Raw genomic sequence first — 23,940 nt, forward strand, 5'->3', positions numbered from 1 at the left:
TGTTTGGGTACTCAATACTGTTCAGTAACACTGGTTCAAGTTCCAGAAGCGTTAAAAAAAATCGTTATCATGGCCTTGTGGCATAGATGCTAAGAATAATGTCAGCATTCAGAAGGAGGAGGCTGGAAAATTAGGGGATTCAAGCCCAGTATGAGCCTCTGGGAAGAAGCGCGAGTCAGCTAGTCCACCCGGCCTGGTGTGTTTCTGTACCGATAGTGCGAGGTTCTGAATCACGTCCAGAATGGAAATAAGACATCAGGATGAGAGGCACAGCCAGGTCCTGGCCCATATATTTGTTTAAACAATTAAGAATTATTTTATTTTTTTATGTGTATGAATGTTTTGCCTGCATATATGTCTGTGTACCACTTGTGTGTGTGGTGCTTGAGGAGGCCAGAAGAAGGTGTTGGATCCCCTGGCACAGGCGTACAGATACCCGTGAGCCACCATGTGGGTGCTGGGAATAGAAACTGGGTCTGCCCCAATTTGTGTGTTAATGTCATTTATATTCAAATGTCACACCCATCAATAGATTCTGGAGTTGGCAGTGACAGAGGAGTAAGGAAAACCGGCCGATTGTTATGTAGTGGGTTGTGTTTGTGGTCTCTGAGCTGGCTTCGCAGAAGTTGGTAAAATTAATGGCTTTTGTTAGTTGAGCCAGACATGAATATTCTCATTTCGGCTTTACCATGTTTTTCATTTAGCTATGGAAATACAAGTCTGTTGATGAACAAAATGATGTCTAATTCTTATTTATAATAATAGAGAAGCACTTATAAATCATCTTGCTTTTAGGGAAATAAATCTGAGCAAGATTCTGTGTATATGTATATGAGATTTCTTTCACTATAACCAAATTATATAGTTTTCTGATTGTAGTCCATTAGTTTTCAGTGTTTCTTTATAATCATGACTTCAAGTTAGTATACTGGTATCCTAGCTGGGTGATGCGGTACACATCTGTAATTTCAGCAGTCAGAAGTGAGCTGCAACACAGTGAGATCCTCAAACTACCAAACCTTAAACTGAGGCAGTCATCATGTCTTAGTACAGCATTTCTCAACCTGTGGGTTGCAGTTCTTTTGGGGGTCAAATATCAGACATCCTACATATCAGATATTTATATTATGATTCATAACAGTAGCAAAATTACAGTTATGAAGTAGCAATGAGATAAGTTTATGGGGGGGGGATCCCTACAACATGATGAACTATTAAAGTGTCACAGCATTAGGAAGGTTGAGAACCGCTGACTTAGTGGATGCATGCTAGGCCATTGCTGGCTTACATTCCTGGTTCTGGAATTCCTTTCTTAGTTGTGAAGATGTCTGGAGGTGGGTTCTCACACACCACCTGTACATTCTGGGGGTCGAACATAGCCAGTAAGTCTTTTGGCAATTACCTTCACAGACTGGGATATCTTACCAGTAGCCTAGGCCACCTCAGACCCATCATGATTCTTGTGCTTTAGTCTCCTAAGTGTTGGGATTCCAAGTCCAGATTATTTTTATTTTATGACATGTATGACACTTTGTCTGCATGTATGCTTGTGGACCACACGTATGCCTCATGCTCCAAGAGGCCAGAAGAAGGTGTCGGATCTCTGGGACTGGATTTACAGGTGGTTGTGTGCCTCCAGTGAGTGCTGGGAATTCAACTCCTATCCCATGTGTGCCCTTGGTTGCTGAGTCACATCCATCTTTTTCTTTTTTATTCTATCTCCCTGCTACTGGTTTTCCATATTTTGTTGTCCACCAGAATTTACAAGTAGAATGGGAAAATGGAATAGAGTTTTCTATGTTTCTACCTTTTAAAAAAGTATATGTGAAAAAAACCAAAAAAATAAATTAAAAAGTGTTATGTGCTGCTGAAGTGAGCGTTCTAATAGAAATTTCTAATTGATGCGTTGTATTGGTTCATTTTATTTAGGAAGAAGGAGTCTCAATTGAAGAATTTCCTTGATCAGTTTTGTTTGTGGGCATATCTGTAGAACAGTTTACTAATTAATAATTCTATTACTAGTGTAAATTTACTTTGTTTAATGAAGGAATTTAGCCAAGTAAGATTTGAGTATCCCACATTTAAATTACAATACAGTATTAACTGTTGTTCATTGTCATCTTTTGCTACCTGACTCTCCGGCACCTGTGTGAGTTTCCTCTAGTTATTTGGAAGCTTGATACTAAGGAAATCAGGGTTGTAGTTCCCTTCTTTTCTGTAGCTGTGGATGGTCTAGTACTTGTTATATAGCTCAGGGTAGCCCCAAACTTAGAGCAAGCCTCCTGACTCAGCCTATCAAGTTCTAGGATTATAGGCATTCACCTTCATGCATGATCTACAACTTCAGGTTTTTTTCTTTTTGGCTTTTCAAGACAGGGTTTTCTCTGTGTATCCTTTATTGCCCTAGAACTCACTCTGTAGACCAGGTTGGTTCGCCTGCCTCTGTCTCCAGTGCTGGGATTAAAAGTGAGTGCCATCACTGTGCAGCAACTTCATTCTTTTTATGAATGAGTTCTCTGCTCTGTCTGTCTCCAGTAAATGGATATCAGCAATTTAAATAACAGTCCATGTTGAGGAACTGACATCTTTGTTTTATCAGAAGTAGATTCCTTGATATTTGATATGGAGTGTTATAGATCACAGTCCTTTATGATGAAGATTGAATCGGATATTTAAAAAGAAACTTTCTTCTATAAATTTTTACTACATTTTAAATTTTGGTAAGGATTAAATGAGATAATACATGTAAGTACTTTATAGTGACATCTGGGGCCATTCAAATACACAGTTTTCATGATTAACTCAAAGGAGTAGAGAGTGTCAGAAGACTTCATGGAGCCAGGGTCACCAAGAGAGGATTTGAAATATCAGGTGTGTGTTCCAGAAATGGAAACTTACGGAGTAGCTGTCCCGGTTTCCTGTGTTCATCAGTTCTTTCTAAGGTAAACGGTAAAATAGACCTTTAAAGGACGTTTTGTCTTTACTGTTGCTTTGAGGGAGTGTCTGCTGGTTAGTTAGCTCAGGATGGTCTGTACCGGGGATGCCCAGCCCAGTGTCATTGATGCTCTTTCAGGCAGGTCCTACCATGCCCAGCAGAAAGAGAGATTTCTTTGAAAAGCAGTTTCAAAATCTCAGAAAAAGTGACTGGAATGTTGTGCTGGTCAGCTTTGTCAGCTCGACATAAGCTTGGGCCATGTGGGAAGAGGGGCCCTAATGGAGAAGCCGCCTCCACCTGACCAGTCTGTAGGCAAGCCTGTCTCCAGCCCTCTGCGGGCCATCTCCCAAGCCTCCATTGGCATGTCTTCTGTATTCACAGCAGGACACCCTCTTGCTGGTACACATTCTGTGAGTTAGAATGGAGTGGAGTGGCATGTCACCCCCCAGAACTATGTCAGATGCAGCAGCTTGTCTTCTAAGAAATACTTCACATTAATCCTTCCAACCTACATAAATCATCCTTCATCCTTGCAGTGAGCAATGCCATGCCCAACAAAGAACACTGACCCCTGCCTTCTGGAAGCTTCTCATTTAGTGTAGGCCCTGTAAGTCTGATAAATGTACAAAAGTTTGATTACATCCTTCCTGTCACTAAGAATGTTTTAATAAATTCTGCATGAGAGAACCTGTCCATTTTGGTAGCAGTCATTTGGTGGAACAGCTCCATCTCTCCCCATGGCTCTTACGAATGTTGGGACTTTGCATCAGTAGGCATTTTCAGCACTGTTCATGGGTATCCTCCTTGATACGGAATTGTGGTTTATTATGTGATGCTTTTAGATGGACTCACGGATTTGGGAAAGCAGAAAAACTAAGTGTTGGTGGTGTAGTTATAATGGCATCGTCTTAATTACTACTGTTTGCTCTTTCCTGCTGTGTAAGAGAAGCACTTTACTTGCACCTCATAACGAGAATTTACTCTTTATACTCTTACAACTTATTATTTATTCATGTATATATCTGCATGTATGTACATGTGAGTGCAGCATTTGGGAAAGCCAGAAGAGGGTGTTGAAATCCCCTGGAACAGGAGTTACGGGTGGTTGTGAGCTATCATGTGGTTGCTGGGAACTGAACTCAGGTCCTCTGGATGTGGAACAAGCTCTTTTCCAATGGACCATCTCTAGCCCCCAATTTTTATATTTTTAAAAATTATATATGTTTGTTGGTAACCTTTTGTGGTGTGGTATTTTCCATCTTAGGCACCAGGTTGTTGTAAGGATCAAAGTATCAGAATCCAGGTGTGGTGGTCAAGGCCTTTAATCCCAGCACTCAGTGAACTTTCTCAAAACAAAATCAAACAAAGAATATCTTGGCTCTGGCTTCCTTTCTAACACCCCTCCTGTTTGTATGTGGAGACTGTGTTGTGTGTGCAGATGGCCACTCCATGACTGGACCCCTCCTTGTGACAGCATCCTTGTTAGCACGTTTTCAAGATGAGGAAATGGTAGAAAGTTTAGTCACCAGGGTTTATTCAGAGAGAATAAAGAGTTACTAAGTAGGCTAATCACAGCTTTAGCTTTTAATATGGCTAAGTTTCCATTTTCTTTCTTCTTTTTTTTTAAATACTAGTTAATAAAGAAGGAGACCAACAGGCTTTTGTTCTTCAAGCTCTGAATAAGAATACAATACTATAATGCTATCAAAATTTCCCTCTTACATTTAAGGGCTTAGATTTAGCAACACATGTTGAAGATTGTGCAGCTTTTTCCTATTTAAAAATAAGTGTTTCCATGCTTCTGACAATTCTTGGTAGATTTTAAATATCTTTGCTCTTTTTGTATTTTTCTTAAGCATTGCACATCTTGGAAAATGTCACTTTCTCAGATACTTTGTTGCACTTTTCCCAGTTTTGTTTCAATCTGTTAAATATCATGAAAACAAAAATGGTCTTTGTAAAGGAAATGGTATTAATGTTTAGGATTTTGAAATCATAAAAGCCATATTTCACTTGGCATTGACATGACAGTCATTGTATTCCATTTTGTTAAAAAAGATGTTTTGAAAACTTGTCCAGTTTAGGACGATTGTGACTCTCATGACACCTGAATGCAAGTGTCATGGTGTTCAAATAATTAAAAAGTAGACTTGAGATAAAATTGAAATATTTTATATTTAATTTAATATTCAATGAGTTGTAATTCCAATTTCCCTTGAAGTTTTAAATTATCTATTTTTTTTTTTATCTCTCTGCCCACTAATTGTATGTGCACACATGTGGGTGCAGATGTGCCTTAGGACACAAGTGGGGGCAGAAGACAACTTCTGCCATGTGGGTCGCAGGCATTGTCGTGAATCGTCAGGTTTCGTGGCGAGTGCTTCGCTTCCTGAGCTGTCTTACCTGCTCAGGCTTTAAGCATCATTTACATCTGTCTTCTGCTCCCTCTTTGGGTGGTATTTAAATTCAGAAGATTATTAGTTACCATGGCTAGCCTCATTACAATAAAAAATGCCGAGGTCCTCAGCCCCATACATAAAGGTTACAGAGGCTAGTGATTCCTTGCTCTGTGGATTCTAAAAGTCTAGTTCATGACCTAGAAAATAGACTGTCAAGCCTTCCAGATAAAATCATTACACAAGAATGGTCGGTATACAGTGCACAGAACTTAAACTCCTGTTTAACTCCCAGCCTTGGATCTTTTCCCAGTTTGGCTACTTAAGCCTCACTACAATCTGTATTTTTTTTTAACTGAAAATTAGTCAGTATTTAATAGTGTATAAAACTTACCCAAATGTTATCTTCATATATATTTGATAAAATCATTGAATCTTTTAACTCCAATTCACACATAATAGATTACTGGTGAGACTTTCAAAAAGTAAGGTAACTTTGAACTAAAATTGTTCACTGGGGGTGAGTCTGACTTAGCTGACTGAGCTCTTGCCCAGTGAGTTCTAGGCTCCAGGTTCAGTTCCTGGCACCCCAGGATAAATAACAAATAAGGAGAAATTGCTTAGTGACATGGCTCCTTTACTTTGGACATTGTCCTTTACTGTCACAGTAAATGAGAACATAGGAAAAAAATGTCTTCAGTGATGCAAGACAGCTCAGGGACATTTGTTTTTAGTGTGTTAACAAAGCCTTGGACGATTCTGACTGAGTAACAATAGTGTAGCATAGGCAAGTTATTACCAACATTTAAACACATTTCATTATAGCCTTTTAAAGTATGAGACTATAACTATAACTATATAGTCTTCAACTACTTCAGAGACCCAAGAAGGAAATAATATTACCTAAGTAAACAGGAATTGCAGGCAAGCGACTTCCAAAAAATGTAAGGAACGACAGAAACAGCTGACTGCCTGGACAGTTACCCAGGGTTCCTCTGTAATGTTGGGGCATCCATCTTCGGTCTGCAGGCCTGGCATATCTGACAGACTTTTCTATGAAGCAAGATATTCTGAAGGGCCTTCTACCTTGTCTTGGCAAAGTTTGGCAGTCCTTTCTTTTGTATCTTGCTTGTCTATTTGAACAGCGTACTGTCAGCAGTTGAGGTGAGCACTCAGGAAGCAAACTCTGTGAGTTCAAAGGCACCCCAGACTACACGAGATTAATCCAGTCTGAAAGAGAAACAGAGCCAGGTAGTGGTGGCACACACCTTTAACCCTAGTACTTGGGAGTCACACGCCTTTAATCCCAAGAGCACTGTCTGTTGAAAACTTGCAAAGCAAAGTGTTTAGAAGGCAGTTGATGACACAGCACAGACAGTAGTTGGTTCTATCCTAGCACCTTTATGGCCATGGACTGTTGACCAGATCTGCAGTTCCAGCATGAATTCACTCCTGTGGAACAGATTTCAAATTCAATCAGAAAGTGGTTGGTTGCTATCTAACAGTCAGCCACCATTGTGCCAGTGGACATATCTTTCCTGGTAGGTTAGTACTGCAGCAAGGTCTGGTGCTGATGTCTTTTCTCCCTCAGCAGACTGCATAGTCTAACAGGATTCAAGCTAGCAAGCAGGAAGTAAGTTTCCTGGTTTTTTGAGATTGATTTCTTTATGTAATGGAGCCAAAGTGGGTGGTGTCTGTTGTGTGATTTTTTGATTGTGTTCTGACAAATAAAGCTTGCTTGGAGTCAGAGGGTGGAGCTAGAGGTTTGGAGGATTGTAGACAGATTGGAGGTAGGAAGTGATAAGGCATGGCTGAGAGAGGATCTCAGCTGCTTTGGGGGAAAGAACTGAAGAGGGAGGAAGTCACTCTTGGCTGATTCCATGCTTCTCTGATCTTTCAGATTCTTACCCCCAATATCTGATTTTAATATTTTTTAATTTTAATATTTTTTCTGATCTTTTGTTGATAAATAATAATTAGATAAGGCTTCAACCTGGTACACAACATGGAGCAAGAATTTCCACATAAAACCTGAGAAAGCTTTAAAAAAAAAAAAGGTTCTAAAATGGAGCCAAGAACAGCTTCCTAGTCTTATGTCTCTCTTGCCAGCTGTGGTACAGAGAGGCATCTCCTGGCACTGCCTGCAGGCTTGAGCCGCCACCAGAGCAGATCCCGTCAGCCTGCCATGGACTAAGCCCCATCATGAGTGTAGGTTTTGCTCATGCAGACAGAAAAGGTCGCAGATGCTCAGTAAGGACAGATTCAGATGAAAAGAGCCTTTAGACAGTCACAGTGTGTTTAAAAATATACATAGGCTTGGGAGAGAAAAGAAAAAGAATATATACAGTCTTAGATTAAAATGATAAAGTTCTCAAAAAAGGAATAGAGTAATAAAAATATAAAGACAGAAAATATACAGACTCTGAATAGTATATGTTATTATGTTGTCTTTTAATTTTTTGGCTGCTGAGAAAGGAGTGATAGCTGCTCAGAGACATTTGATTATAAATGCAGCTTGATTAATGCAACCTATATATTTTTAAAATGTCTTGACTTCAAAATTTAAGTATTGATTTGGGGGAGAGGTTATGCTTTAATTTCCACAGGAAATTAGAGAGTGTGGATTCATTAGAGAGCGATAAAGAAAATTAGGTTTGACAGTTAAGACACCCTGAAATCCTGTCTACAGACATGAAAAAAAAACTAAAAGAAGTATAAGACAAATAATGTATATTTTACTTGCTCAAACATAAAACAAAAAAATCATCTTTAGCTAACTTGTACACATCACATATTCTATACTTATTACCTTGAAAAGTTTATATATTTTCAGAGCAAGGGGGATCAGATACCAATGGAAACGAATGGCCCAGGTGATCCAGGATCTCAAAATGCCTCTGTTATAGTCTCCTCAGAATCTAGCATCCAAAACAGTTTCAAAGCTGCTGGCTGATTACTCCAGCTGGGACTTCATTATTATCCCAGTTTTTTCAAGGGTCCCCCAAATATAATAACACCCACAAAAAGCAGGAAGTAGTCTAGAGAGTGATGTCCACATTTCCAAATGACTGGTTATTGATGTTTGTCATCATTTAGGGAGGATTGGTTACAAATTGTTATTGAGTCATAGTCAGGAAAAAAGCTAAACAAAGGAATTAATTTCAAAGATCTCTTTCTAAAGGAAAAAAGGGGGACAGTATATAGAAAGGATGAGATAAAAGGGTAGATTAGGCAGGGTGGTGGTGGCGCACGCCTTTAATCCCAGCACTCGGGAGGCAGAGCCAGGCGGATCTCTGTGAGTTCGAGGTCAGCCTGGGCTACCAAGTGAGATCCAGGAAAGGCGCAAAGCTACACAGAGAAACCCTGTCTCGAAAAACCAAAAAAAAAAAAAAAAAAAAAAAAAAAAAGGGTAGATTATTGAATATACTTTAATCTAAAAACAGCTGTTAATCTCAAAATATTTTACATTGGTATGGATTTTAGTTTATTGATACAAATTTAAAGTTATTTCTGTTATACTATATGTGTGTTTCTACTCTTGTTTTAGGTTATTGTGCTTATGCAGCTCATTTAAGATGTAATGTATAATTAAAAATACAGATTGATAGTCATTTATAATAGTCAAACTTATAGTCATTTTAGATATGTTTTCAAGGTCATAAACAGGTATATTTAGATAGATATATGGTCTTCAAACACTTCAGAGCTCTATGATCTATGTCATTAAAGGAACATAAAGCTTTTCATGATAGTGAGATGTGTCTGCTCCTGGCAGCACCAATCTAATTCAGAGAAGATGATGGGCATCGTAGAACCTCCATATGGAGTTCACTTTCTTTGTGGCAAAAGTTAGCCACTGGGCAAGAAACTGCCCTTGCCTTGACTGCTGACAGTCTGCTGTCCAGATTGGTAGAGCAGGAAAAGAAAGTGACTGCTAAATTTCTCCAAGACAAGGTGGGACAGTCCCTCAAAAATCCTGTTTCACAGAAAAATCTGTCAGATGTTTGAGGCCTGCAGGCTGATGATGGACGCCCCAACATTACAGAGGTGCCTTGGGTAACTGTCCTGGCAGCCAACTGTCTTTGTCATTTCTTAGTTTTAGATTTACTCAGGTAATAATATATCCTTCTTGGCTGGGCGATGGTGGTGCACGCCTTTAATCCCAGCACTTGGGAGGCAGAGCCAGGCGGATCTCTGTGAGTTTGAGTCCAGCCTGGGCTATAGAGTGAGTTCCAGGAAAGGCGCAAAGCTACACAGAGAAACCCTGTCTCCAAAAGCCCTTTTGAAGAGAGAGAAGGGGATGGTGGATTTTGATCTAGGTCCTCCCAATGCTATCCTGTGTTTCTGTCTTTATCCTCTCTGCTATCTTTCTATCTAAAAGTTTCTTATCTCTCTCTCCTCATAGGAACCCTTTAAAAGGTGGGAGCTGGCCTCCCACAGTCCTGTGATATTCATTTAATAAACCTTGTCTTATGGGAGCAACATTGTCCACTCATGCAGGCAGGGTTCCACTTCTGGATCACTGCTCACTCCTCTGGCCCATCCCTGCTGAAACCTTTAAGCAGAAGTTTATCCCTGCTCTCTTTCATATCATGTGTGTTCTAACTCTTCTCATTTAGTTATGCATGTATTCTATTGCTCTTGGTGTCACTCAAACTCTTAGAGGTCTGGCTGCCTGACTCCTGAGTGCTTGGATTAAAGGGGTATGCTACTATGTCCCCCTCTTGTATTTAAGTTTTAAGGTTTAAACCCAGTAGTGGAGATGCATGCCTTTAATCCCAGCACTTGGGAGGCAGAGGCAGGTGGATCTCTGTGAGTTCCAGGCCAGCCTGGTCTACAGAGGGAGTTCCAGGACAGGCTTCAAAACTACCCAGAGAAACCCTGTCTTGAAAAACCAAATTTTAAAAAAAAGGTTTAAAGTTTCCATATGGCTTTTCATGAATCCTTTTGCTGCCTCCTCCATACTCCTGTGTCTCCTTTTCTGTCTCCTGACTGGCATGTTGAAATCCTGTATGTTCACGTCACTTTCACTTTCCAGCATTTGCCGCACGTGTCCTGCAGCTCTGTTGTTTGGCCCATTTGCAGTTAGGTTGTCTGTGTCTTACATAGTATTGAACCACTTGCCATTAGGTTCCCACCCCATCTCTGCTGCTTTGATTAGTTCTGTGGCTTATTTACTTTCTATTAATCTGTTTGGCATGCATGCTGCCTGCCTTCCTTTGTTACAATTGAAGTGAATTCATAAAACAAAACATACCCTGCTAAATTGTAGTTCATTGGAAATGTTGCAGAACAGTTACCTGTTATCTGGTTCCAACCCATTTTCCACACAGTGAAGGAAAACACACCCATTAGGCTGTCAATCCCCATTTCCTCCTCCCTCTAACCCAGGCAGCCAGAAATCTGTTTTGTCTCCATGGATTTACCTATTCAGGATATCTTAGACAAATGGATTTCTACACGATGAGACTATTTGCGTCTCTGCTTCTTTTACTTAGCATAATGTCTTTGAGGTTCATCCACATGGCAGATCATGTCAGTACTTTGCAGCAGAATAGTCTTTTTCTGTGCTTACCCCACGGCTGATCTGTGTGTTGTGGGCATACGTGTGCTTCAGTTATTAAAAAAATGCTGTTGTGAGCTTTGATGGATCAGCTTTTGCACAGACATATGCTTTCACTTCTCTTGGGTGTTTGCCTAGGAGTGGAGTCCTTGCATCATAGGTAATACTCTTTTACTTTTTCAGGGTTTGTCGACCTGATTTCCCAAAGGCAGCACGCCATTTCCATTTCCCACCTGTGGTAGCTGCTTTTGCACAACACCTGTTGGCAGCTGCTTAAAGGCTCATGTCATCTGAGGGATTTCAGTCCCTCTGGCAGGGAATGCATGGTATAGTGGCACATCTGTGGTGCCAGGAGTGTCTGTGATGGGAGCATGTGGGTCTTCACATGGCAGCTGACCACCAGGGAGCCGAGACTACAGGCCAGAATCAGGGTGAGGGATAACCTTCAAAGGCACACCTGCTAGTGACTCGATTCCAATGCAGACCCCACAGCTTTCACACCACAGGCTCGTGGAGATGGCTGAATAGGAAAACTGCATGCTTGTGTAAATGTGAAAACCTGAGTTCGGACCCACAGCACCCATGTAAAAGGTGAAGTGCTGGGGGTGAGATGCAGAGGCAGGCATATCCTTGGTGCTTACTGCGTAAGTTGGCCAATTTGGTGAGCAGTAGTTTCATTGAAAGGCCCGTTCCTTAAAATAATGGGGAGGATGATTAAGGTAGACATCCAACATTGACCTTTTGTTTCCATATGCAAGTGCACATACATGTACACACATGTAGGTGGTACATGTGCTTGAGCTATATATAGCATAAGTTAGGAACCAGGCACTCTTTATAGAATCATGTGGAGGCCATTTCTCCACCACTCATAGACCAGAATTCCAGTTTCTCTTGAGAGTTTTTTTTTTTTTACTTTAAAATTAACAAGGAATGTAGTGAGAGTGACATTGTATCTGACTTACTGTTTTGAGACAGGATCTTTGGCTAGTTCATTCAAAAATATGATTTTTCTCTATCCATTCATACATAGTGTTTTGAGGCAGGATCTCACTTAAGCCCAAACTGATCTGCAGCTTATTCTGTGCCCAGGCTGATACTGATTTCCAGGTTATCTTAACCTCCCAAGTTCTGGAAATACAGACAGTTCCACCATGCCGGGCTTCTGGGCTAGTTACCATTCTTTTCCAGAGATCGCCTGTTATAACAAATGCTGCTAGTTAATGATTGGTAACAGTGTCTAAGTTAGTTTTTCTTTTTTATTTTTTAATTGCTTTGTTTTTATTGTATTAAAATGTACTTAACAAGATTATCATTGAATTGGTAAGTTTACAACACAGTCATTTTAAATTTTTCACAGTAGCATGTAACCATCACTGCTATTTATATCCCAGTTTTTTAATCTCCTTTTATTTTTTGTGTCTTTCACATCATGCATCTCCATCCCATTCATTTCCCCACCCCTTCCTATCTGCCCTCTGCCCTTGTATCCTCCCCTACCAAAAAATAAAAATAAAAATAAATAAATAAAATTTAAGAGAAAGAAAAACAACAACAAAAATTAGTGTTGTCATGGAAGCTGTAGTGTGACACAGTCAATCACTTAATTAACCCTTTTATCCATATATGTTTACTTGCAACTGCTCATTGCAAAGAGTCATGGGTCTGGTTCGAGGCCTCTGGTTTCTGCTTCACTATCGATGTTCGACCCTCACTGAAGCTCCTCTTGGTTATCTTGCTGTTGCCCTGTGTAGTGGAGATCCTGCATCTGCAGGCCCGGTCCCTTCAGCAATCACAGATAGAGCAGATGTTTGGGTGGGCCAACTCATAACTCTTGTTCTGGGCCTAGGTTGGTAGTTGCAGGGCTGGTCAAACACCAGCTGTCCCTTGTCCTCACCACCAGCTGAGCTCTCCTGCACTGCCCTGGCTAGTTCAGCAGCGGGGCCTGCTTTGATTTCGTTAAGGCATGGTGTAGGGGCCACTCTTTGAGTGCTGCAGCTGATGAGGGACAGGAACAACTCTCCTGCTCTTAGGAACTCAGGGCCAGCTCTCCCACCTGCCTGCCTCATGCAGTGATGGTTGGAGCAGGGGAAGGCATCTCTGCGCTGCCCATGCTGCCACATGGGGACAGCTCTCCTATGCTCACAGCTTTGGGGCTGACTCATCCACACCTCTGCCAACAGGACTGTCTCTATTGTGCTGCCCAGGTGAGGTGCAGGGCCTGCTCTCCCAAGTGTTGCCTCTTGTAGGGGACTGGGGCAGCTTTCCCTCTCTAATGATCTCAGTTAGGGTTTCTATTGCTGTGATGAAAACACCACAATTGAAAGCTGGGCAGTGGTTGCACATGCCTCTAATTCCAGTACTGGGGAGGTAGAGCTAGATCTCTGTGAGTTTGAGGTCAGCCTGGTTTACAGATTGAGTTCCAGGACAGCCAGGGCTACACAAAAAAACCTTGGTTCATTATTTTGCAAGGAGGAAAAAAAAAAACAAAAAAACCCCCCAAAAAACCACACACACACACACACACACACACACACACAAAAAACCAAAACAACAACAACAAAAAAACAGAAACAAACCAAAAAGCAGGCAAGACCTTGTCAACTTGAAACACACTTTATTTTTATTTTTTAAATTACACTCATGATATTCATTATGTTCATGATATTAATTACATTTGTGGTATTCATAGATTATATTCGCACTATGTATATATAATATATATATATATATATATATATTAATTTAAATACCGAATGTCATTTATTGAAGGAGGGAGGAGGTCTTAAATGCTGGCTTACAGCACAATGGGAGAACCCTGGAGGGCAGAAGTTCGCTATGATGTTTTACAATTTTGCATCTAAGTTGTTAACGTACATTATTCAGGATACACAGACAAGGAACTTCCCTTAAGCATTCAGGAGGGTGGAACCTGGCAGGGAATTAGCATAGGGAGGATATCAAGGTCAAGGTCAGCAAGGAAGGCAACAGTTACCCAAAACTGTCCCCCCTTTTATTTAAAATGAGTTTCTGACTTGGGTTGCGTGGGAAGTCAGCAGGTCACTTTACCCGTCATGGAGATGCCTGCCCAGGCCACACAGGTGCTCTGTCTTAGGTTGGGAAACACAGCACTTTTAAAGATATAACCTTTTCTTTTAGTTCATTCTCAAGATCTCAAATTAATATCACAAATATAAAATATTACAAAAAGTCCCATCGTCTTTACACCCTACAAGTTCAGTCTCTGTAAAAATCCCATGTCTCTTTTAAAAATTCAAAGTCTTTCAACTGTGGACTCCTATAAAATAACAAATAACCCAAATATTTCTTACTTTAAGAGGGAGGAACCTTGGCACATTCACCATCTGAACAAAGCAAAGCCAAAATTGAACAGTGTAAATCACTCAATGTCCAATATCTGGAATCTTATGGACTCCTCCAAAAGGGCTTGGGCAGTTTCTCTGGATTAGGGGCAGTCTGCACTCCACTGCTGCTGCTGCTGGTCTTGGTGGTCATCCCATGGTACTGGCATCTCCAAAATGCTGGGAGCTCTTGCTGTCACCCCATTTTACTTTCACCAATTGCCTCTCCTGGGCCTTTTTCAGGGAGTCCAGCCCTCCCACACAGTGCCAAGCCTCAGCTGCTCTCCGTGTGCTGACTCTAAGGAAACACTTCCCAGAACATTTTACTTCAGTGATGCTAGTCTCTTCTTAATCACCACTGATGATTTCTTCCCTCCACCCCACCACCATCAATTGTCCCAGTAAAGCAATGGTTTTACTTCAGTGACTCTGGTTTCTTATTAATCACAGCTGTTTATTTAGCTTGAGTTGACCAGAACCACAGATTCTGCACACTAATGGTCCAGTAGAGTCTTCCCTCTGAACCTTCCCAAGGCCTCCATCGTCTGCTCTGTTCTCAACATTCTAATCTTCCAGGCTCCTCCAGAGCAGCCTACTGAGCTCTCAACAGTCAATGGCTATTTTAGCCCACAGTTCCAAAGACCTTCCACAATTCTCCCCAAAACAAAATGGTCAGGTCTGTCATAGCAACACCCCACTATTTGGCTTACTTTTTTACATGGTAGTCCATCATCAAAGGAAATCAGGACAGGAACTCAAAACATGGCTGGAACCTGGAGATAGGAGCAGATGTAGAGGCCATGGAGGAGTGCTGCTTGCTGGCTTGATCTTCATGGATTCCTCTGAACCAGCCCAAGGATGACCCCACCCACAATGGCCTAGACCCTTCTCCATCAATCACTAATTAAGAAAATGCCCTACAGGCTTGTCTGCAGCCCAGTCTTATAGAGGCATTTTCTCAATTGGGGTTCCCTCCTTTTAAATGACTCTAGCCTGTGTCAAGTTGACATAAAATTAGCCAGCACACAGAAGTTATAGTGGTAATGCCTAGTTATTAAGGAGTATGTGAAAGAAAGTCTATGAGGGAATGAGCTGTAATTAGGCCTAGATTTGAGAATTTAGGCCTGAGTTTAAGATACTTGATTATTTAGAGTTAAACAAGATTTGGATAAGTACAGCTCTTTTTGTTTGACTAATGTAATTTCTAACAATAGATTCATCTAAATGATAATGTTGGTAGTTTCTTGGTGATTCTTCTGTATTCATTATATTTTCAGCATTCTCTCATCCTGGAATCCATGTTGTTTTGTGGTTTATAATTGCTTTTAAAGAAAGCTTTTTCATTAAAAGAAAAAAAAAAGCCTTGATCTTTAAATAGTTGTAATCAACCATTCTCACTGAAGTGAGTTGACTATATAAATTCCATTCCTTTGGCTATTGTAATACATGAAAATTAGGAATTTTCTCATAAAATATTAATAACTTCCTTTATGAATATGAGTCAGGTGTACAGCAGCTAACAGATTGTATAAAAGTTTGTTTGACACATTTGCTTTGTAACCTACTATAAAACACCTCGCTTATATAAGGACTCGGTCAATTGAGCTGAATTACATCTATTTCTGTATTGATGACAGAAATTATAATCTACATTTATTGTTTCTTTTGATAAGTGTTAAAAAATAATGCTTTGGCTCGATTCAGAGGTTTTTACACTCATTTACTAATTCAGTTGTACCTTTTTCTTTTTCCTGTAGACGCAGCCTTTCACTCGAAATGAACTCAGTTAAATTCTCTGGTTTCTAAATTTGTAGTAGGAATTGTCTGTTTTAAAGAATCAGATTCATCCTGATGTGAAGTCATAGCTCTGTTTTGGTGGCAAGCACACAGATAGGCATGCCACTCCATCTGAGTTATGTAGCACCCAGACAACTATATAACTTTGTTATGGCATTGTGTTCTGTGGTGCATGCGTCGTGTGTCGTAGTACAAAGCAAAGCTTGTTTTGTAGTATGGCAAGTTGTGGGACATGCGGACCCGGTGGTTTATGGGAAGCTTTCTCTTTAGCTACCTTAGAGCAAAATCCTGCCTCTCTTGCTGTGCTCCACGCAGATGGGCACGGCTTTTCAAAAGAGAGAAGGCTGGGCATGCTTGCAAGCACTTGCTTACATCATGGGCAGGAAGATGTTGGCTGCTTCACAAATGTATGAATTAGTAAGAACTCTTAAAGGAGTACTGTTTTTTTTTTTTTTTTTTTTTTTTTTAAACTAAGGTGTTTTCCCGATATGTACATTGTTTATAGTGATGTCCTTTTAGTTCAGGTAGCATTGAAGTGAGGCTTCATGGTGTTTTCCACCCAGGAAGTGCTTGGGCCATGGAAGCCCTTGGATTATCTAGTGCAGTCGCTGTCATGAGCACCTCACTGGAGATGAGTTTGCCCCTTCCTGTTACATTTCATTGTTTGCTAAATTGGCCTCCTAGCAGCAGAAGATCCGGTTAATTTGCATTTTGTTAATTTTAGAAATTAAATTTCAAGATTTTAGAAAGTTTTCTCCCATCTTCAGGTACTCTGTCTATATGCAAGGTAATGCCTTCCACGGTCCTGGTAGAACAGCAGTACCACCAATACCAGGGGTAGCTCAGTCTACTTGGTCCTCTGTGTCCCTGTGTCGCTGGCCCTGGCCGTCACTGAATTGTTTATTTTTACACAGAGAGGGGGCCATTACAGTGTGACACATTTTGTGATTTATTTTTGTGCTATAAAAATTAATATATTTGTTTTTAAATTTTAATTTTTTTGTATTTGTGTGTACATAAGTAATGTTTGGACTTGCTTGTGGCCTAGGGTGTACACAGGTGGAAATCAGAGACCATTTGGGAGGTAGTTCTCTCCCACTCTCTGAACCCTGGGGTTGGAGCCCAGGTTGTTAAACCTTCTGGCCAGTGCCTTTACTTGCTGGGCCTGTGTTTTCACATAGAATGCTTGTGAAGGTCAGAGGACAACTTTAGATGCAGGTATTTTCATAGTTTTTCCCACTTAAGAATAGGTTGCAGACACTGTGGACAGAATAGTTGGCTCTTACCTTTTTAGACCTATGGTACTTTCCTAGTTAATTTGAAAATATAGTAAAGACCATTGAAATTTAATGGCATTATGCTTTCGATAAAAAATATTAACTGGCCAGAAAAGTATATAGCTCCTTAACTGTTCGTGTGTATTAAGGAATCTCTTAATTTTTGAGCGGGCTGGCTTAGAACTCCTCACGTGTGGGAGGGTTACAGGTGTGTACTGCCACGCTTGACTTCAGCTGTGCAAAGGTTTAACTTGTTTCAGTTATTTTTGTGCATTGTGAACTGAATCCTTAAACACTGCTGTGTGTGGTATTTTAAAATTGAACTTTTTCATTTTCCTTCATTTTCCAAGCTCTGATGGTAAATTTATGTATACCTTGTATCTGGTGACCTTGATCAGTCCATGTATGAACCACCTGGAGTTACAGACAGTTGTGAGCTGCCACGTGGTTGCTGGGAATTGAACTCAGGTCCTTCGAAAGAGCAGCCGGTGTTCTTAACCTCTGAGCCATCTCTCCAGCCTCACGAGTCTCTTACTACACATTTTTAGTATTGGTGGGCGTGATCCCTTCTTTGTTCCTTTAATAAGATTAAGAAAATATTTCTTATAATGAACATGTTTACCAATTTGTTTATAAAATCGTCATCTTCTTCATTCCATTCATTCTGTGTCCTTCCCTGGCCTGGAACTCACAGAGATTTACCTGCTTCCCCATGTTGGGATTTTAGGCATGTTCATTATAAGAAATATTTTTTTCTGCCTTATGAGTGCCAGGATTAAAGGCTTGGCTCACCCAGCTTGGCCTGATGCTACGTTTTTAAAAATGAGTTGCCTTGGGTGGATTACTTTTATTTTGTGTGATAACCTTTTAATTTCTTTCTTTTCTTCTTTTTTGTTTGGTTTTGTTTTTCGAGGCAGGGTTTCTCTGTGTAGCCCTGGCTGTCCTGGAACTCTCTGTAGACCAGGCTGGCCTCACAGAGATAAGCTTGCCTCTCTCTCCCAAGTGCTGGGATGAAGGGGTGGGCCACTACTGCCCGGCTTGAATGTATTTCTTAATGCCATGTGCTAAGGACATGTGTGTTGTGCTCTTTTCACCTTTGTTAAAGTCGTGTTTGTTTTTTAGGACAACACCACCGTACTGCTGTGTGGATCTGTATTCACTGCGTACTGGCGAAATGGTGAAGTCTATTCAGTTTAAAACACCCATTTATGATCTTCATTGCAATAAGCGGTAAGTAGTTTTCATGCATTTATTTTCAAATTGTAATGTGCCTCCTTGACATTTGGAACACTACCAATTTTGTGACTTCAAGTCATTCGAAAAAGTTTGAATTTCTTTCCAGTCAAAAAGTTAAGATTTCACATGGAATGCTTTCCTGACCTACCCATGAGTTGATTCAGCAGTAGTGAGATATGAATGGAATTTACATAACAAAACAGAGGAGCACAGGCTGTGAGAATACAGGAAAGCCAGGCATTGAAATGGTATACGGCTCTCCGTTTTCAGTGCTGAGTGTCAAGCCTGGCTTGTTGCATAAGTTGCTAGGCAAGCATCTGACCAATAAACTTCAGTCTAAGACCTTGAGTATTATTTTGGAATAATATTTGGTTGGCGGGCTTATTGGGCTATCCCCAGCCTCTCATTTTACACTATTTTGATGCAAAGTCTCAACAAGTTTCCCAGGCTAGCTTTGACCTTGTTTTCCTCCTGGCTCAGGCCCCCCCCCCCCCCTCGTTTTGGGATTTTAGGCATGTACACCATATTTGGCCTCCAATGTTGTTGTATATTTTTATCCCTTCACATTTCACAACAAACAGGGATTAGATCCATTTTCCTTCTTTCAAATTGTGGGAAGATATTCAAATGTAGATGAAGCTACCTGAATTCTAGTGATAATGACATGTTACCTATGGGCTCCTAGAGAAGGAAGACTTGGGAACTTAGTCTGTGCATCACTTGGCTTGCACAGGAGAGGAAGCTGAATTTGTAGGATGATAAATATCTTGATTGTGTCTTGGGTACAAGATGTAAATCTTCTGTCTCCAAGAACAAACACATGAGGGCAGGGAAGCGGCTCTGTGAGCAGAGGTTCCTTTCCTGGTGGGCAACAAGCATCAGGACTTAATTCTGATTCCCAGAACCCAGGGAATACTGGAGGTGGCTGTCACCCCAGGACTCCTAAGGCAAGGTTGGAGGTAGGACCAGATCCCGGAAACTCAGGGGCCAGCTAGTCTGGAACACATGGTGCCTCTGATGAGGTGGAATATGAGCAAGGACATCTGAGATTGTCCTCTGGTCTTCACATGCATCCACACACATGTCGTGATATGTACATGCCAACCTACAGTCATACAAATGAAAACGAGTAAGTACACATACACACACACAAACACACACACATACACACACATGACATGAGAAATTCTTTTGTGTGTTAGAGCCCCTAAATTCAATTCTCAGCACTGAAAACAAAAGGGAAAATTACGTGTGAACTTGGTACTAGTGGGTAAATTCAAATTCAAGGACAACACACTGCAAGTTGTAAGAAGCAGAATAAACACTAATGAACCAGTGCCAGTATAATGAGTCCACCCTACTTCCTAGAAACTGTGTGTGGAATGGTTTGTATCCAGTAGATAATATAGTTTACCCAGAAAACCACCCATCCTGTCTCAAATAGACTGATTAAAAAGCAACATTAGCACATTCTAAATAGAAGACTTTCAGATTACCCTTTCTTTACATTATAAATCCACAAAAATCCACACAAAGTAGCAACAAAACTTTTGTGTTTAAATAGTTTTCGGAGCTTAAGTTAGAGAAGACATCAAAGTAAATAATTATATATCATTTAAAAATTAATACTGAAATGTGTGTGTTTTAGAAGTTTAAGAGCTTCATAGAAAAGCTTCTGGTTGCCCCAACATGCACATGGTCGGCTGTACCTGAATCTGCCTTTCTTCAGAAAGCACAGATCTATAAAGGCAGTGCACCAAATCACCGTAGCTGAAGCGCATGATGGTTCAGGAGCGAATCCTGTAACTGCATAATGGTGAATTTGAGATCAGCAACAAGTGTTCCAGGGCCATCCTAAGAAGTGATTGGCAGTTGTATGGCAGGAAAATGACATGGTGCAGAGGGTGGGGATATGTGCAGGAACAGATGTTCGTGCAAACCCCTTTGAAGTGCAGCAGACAATTTTCTGAGCACGAGTAAGTGTACCAAGGGTGGGTGGCAGCAGTGACTCAGAGGACCCTCCTGCTCCTCTCAGGTAACAGCATCGAAGTCGAGGGTCATTCTGGGCAGGCTCCACTGAGGGCTCCTAATCTGTTGAGGGTGGACTAGATATCTGAATCTACAAACTTGAGGTAGGGAGTTGCTGTACACTTGGAGGTTTATTCAGGGAGTTCTGTGAATGTCCTGTTATCCCCACTTGATTTTGCTGATAAGACCCCAGTGTGGTTTTTCTGTGATGTTATTTCAGTAATTGGATAACTTACACAAAGCAGCTCTTGTGACTGGAAAACATTCTTAGATGCTTTTATACATTGCTTTCTGTCCTCACAGTTCAGTCATCCGCCTTGAGTGTTAGGCTTACCATGCACATCGGATGACTAGAGCAGCATGAGAGTGGCAGTCCGCAGCTCATAGGCCAGGCCTCCCTGTTTGCCGCCTTACTTGGGTTAGCGTGTGGATCTGAGAAAGGCGATGTAAGGATCCGATGCTGGGGTGGCCGACACAAAGTCAAAGTCAGACCTTGAGATGGCTGAGATAATAGGAGCTGCAGCTAGCGGCAACAGGAGGCAGGGAAAGGAGCCCTCTTCTATTCAAAAACTTCGCTCAGTGTGAAAGGGAGCAGAGGCCAGGCGTGCCAGTCCTGTGAATAAACACAAGTAAGCATAAGCCACCTAGAGTAAAATTTTCAAATGAGCTCAGGGGTTCACCTTCTTGATGTTAAAAGATGTTGATAATGGGAAACACCAAACACATCTAATGGCTGTACTAAGTAAATATTTTATTTTATTCCTCAATGGAGGAATAAAGTCTTTTTGTTTTTTTTTTTTTGAGATAGGGTTTCTCTGTGTAGTTTTTTTTGTTCCTGTCCTGGATCTCACTCTGTAAACCAGGCTGGCCTTGAATTTACAGAGATTTGCCTGCCTCTGCCTCCTCAGTGCTGGGATTAAAGGCGTGTGCCACCACCACCTGGCAGAATGAAGTCTTTAATATTGGTCAGCAGAAATTATGTAGTTTTCCGGACATGGTGGCACATCTTTGTAATTCCAGAACTTGAGAGATGGAAGCAGAAGGATTAGGAGTTCAAGGCCAGCCTCAGCTAAGTAGTGGCTTGAGGGTAGTCTGTGATATGTGACAATCTCATAAAACCAAAAGAGAGGAAGAAATTATGCACAAGAGATATTAAAAAAAGTTCCCGGAGCCCCTATCTATGTAAATGAAAGAGTATCAGACATTTTAGTGGGAAGCGAGTTCTATGTACAGACTTCATTAGGAGCATAAATTTGTATATACAGAGCCCATGAAGAAAAGCATTTGCAGGCATGTCCCTAAAAGGGTAAAAACTGAAACCAGTGACAATAACTTGATGCAGGCATCTGCAGGAGCAGCGTGTTCCAGGTGGTGGAAGTGGACAGCTGTGGCTGTGAACTGAAGCTGTGTGCCTCTGCAGCCCACCCTTGCTGTCTAGTTCACTTCGGATTCATTCTGTTCTCTTTGGAGATGAGGTTTCACTTTGTAGCCCAAGCTAGCCTTCAGCTTGTGCCCGATTCCAGGCGCTTGCTCCCATTCTCGACTCCCCCTCCCTGGAGAATGAACGGTTTTCCTCTCTCATTGTGCCGGTAATTGTACATGTCTGGCAGATTCCTTGGGTTCCATAAGATCTTATCATGTTCATTAATACCCTTCTTACTCATTTTTGCTGCTTGGGTCAAACACATGGCCTCCAGATGCTAGGCCATTAGGGTCCAGGTCAAACCTCAAGTTGCCCCCATTGGCCCTGAGCTCAATGTGTAGCTTAGGCAAGGCTTGAACACCCTATTCTCCTATGTCTGCCTCCTGACTACCTTGGATAATAAGCCTGGACCATGGGCCTAGCTGCCATCCATATCTTTTCATTCTGATTGTATACCTACTTCCTCACTTCAAAATTTGAAAGTAGGCGCTCTCTTTTGTCCTCCATTGAACGCCCTGCCCTCTTTTCCAGTTAACATTAGCTCCCATGATTCCATTTTTCATGGGTCAGGTTTCACATCCCATCTCACTGAGTTGGTCTTCAGAAATCATTTGCCAAATGTTTTGCCCACCTCTTCTTCCATACTGCATGTAGAATTTGATTATTTTTCCTGGTCCTGCCTCCACCCTGTTCAGTCCTTGTCTTTTATCTGCACTGCCTCACTGCTGCTCTCCACCGGCTAGACCCACTTTAGTGTAGTGCCAGACTTGATCACACCACCCGTCTGCTCTAAATTCTCCTGTGGCCGACAGTAACTGGGATCACATGCCCTTTTCATTCCCCCCTCACCTGACCTGATTTCCTAAGAGTTTTCTCCCTTGCCCCCTGTCGTACTGTTGCGTGGAGATGTAAAACATTTCTAGCCCTGAGCTGTATACACACTGGAGATTTAGTTTATGATGAGGTGCTTTTTTTCTCAGTCTGTAGGAAGAAAAATGATTCTCACTGATTTGCGAGCACTGAGACTCAGGTAGATCCATCATTTGTCATGGTATAGCCACAGGTCCTTACCCCCTAGGGACTCCATGAGGATGGGCTGCATTACATTCTGCACATTAGTAGTTTAGCATTTACATATGTAAATATTAGAAATAAAATGGAAATATACTAGCCAAAATCAGAACCTATTAGAATATTAGGAAAGATGTGTAGGAACTGTACTCAGTGAATTTTTTTAGAGACGTGGGGACCCAGTACTTGCGAGGCTGAGAATGGGTACTGCTTGTTTAAAGACAACCTAGGCTCCAGATCTGGATTTGAGTGTGGGTGTGGCTAGCACAAAAATAAAAACAAGAAAAACCAAGAACTTTTTAATAGTGTCAAGTGTTATGATTTTGATGTTATTATTTAGTCACTATTTGGTGAAAATCAACTATATCTATGCAGTAATTTCTTTTTTTATTATTATTAAGAGATTTTCTAGTCATTTTACATACCAACCACAGATTCCCTTCTCCTCCCTCCTCCTGCCCCCCAGCCTTTCCCTCCAAACCCCCCCCCCCATTCCCGGCTCTATGCATAATTTCTAATGTATTACAGGGGACAAAGGCAAGTAGAGCGGTGGAACAGAGCCAAGTCTGGACCAGATACCCGGGCTATTTAGTACTTAAAAAAAACAAACAACAAATTGTTTAGCATTATATCCAGGGTATCCTATTTTCCTGGAATAGTTTTGATAACCCATGTCTGTTGACACTGGCCCATCGGGTTATTTTAGTGTTGCAGTAGTTGTCCGTAGTATTGTGTTTGGTCTGTGTGACACGTTGGGCGTCCAGTGACAGATGGACTGGCAAAGGTGGGAATTCCCATCTTTTCTGCCATCGTTCTAGCCGTTTCATTTTTAACCTTGGATTCTTTTTTTTG

At 41.2% G+C, this 23,940-nt stretch overlaps 1 protein-coding gene across 9 annotated transcripts in view; it reads left to right on the forward strand.

Annotated features, from left to right (window-relative positions):
* The window catches only part of Bcas3 (BCAS3 microtubule associated cell migration factor), a 502,165-nt gene that overhangs the window by 83,058 nt on the left and 395,167 nt on the right, over nucleotides 1-23,940 (forward strand). For all 9 annotated transcript variants that reach the window (XM_016001738.3, XM_042282536.2, XM_006983187.4 and 6 more), the window contains exon 8: nucleotides 18,453-18,560. In XM_016001738.3, coding sequence (XP_015857224.1) covers nucleotides 18,453-18,560 — 108 coding nt within the window. The remainder of the gene's footprint in view (nucleotides 1-18,452; nucleotides 18,561-23,940) is intronic.

Source organism: Peromyscus maniculatus, chromosome 8 (genome assembly GCF_049852395.1).
Source record: "Peromyscus maniculatus bairdii isolate BWxNUB_F1_BW_parent chromosome 8, HU_Pman_BW_mat_3.1, whole genome shotgun sequence".
NCBI classification, from domain to species: Eukaryota; Metazoa; Chordata; class Mammalia; order Rodentia; family Cricetidae; genus Peromyscus; species Peromyscus maniculatus.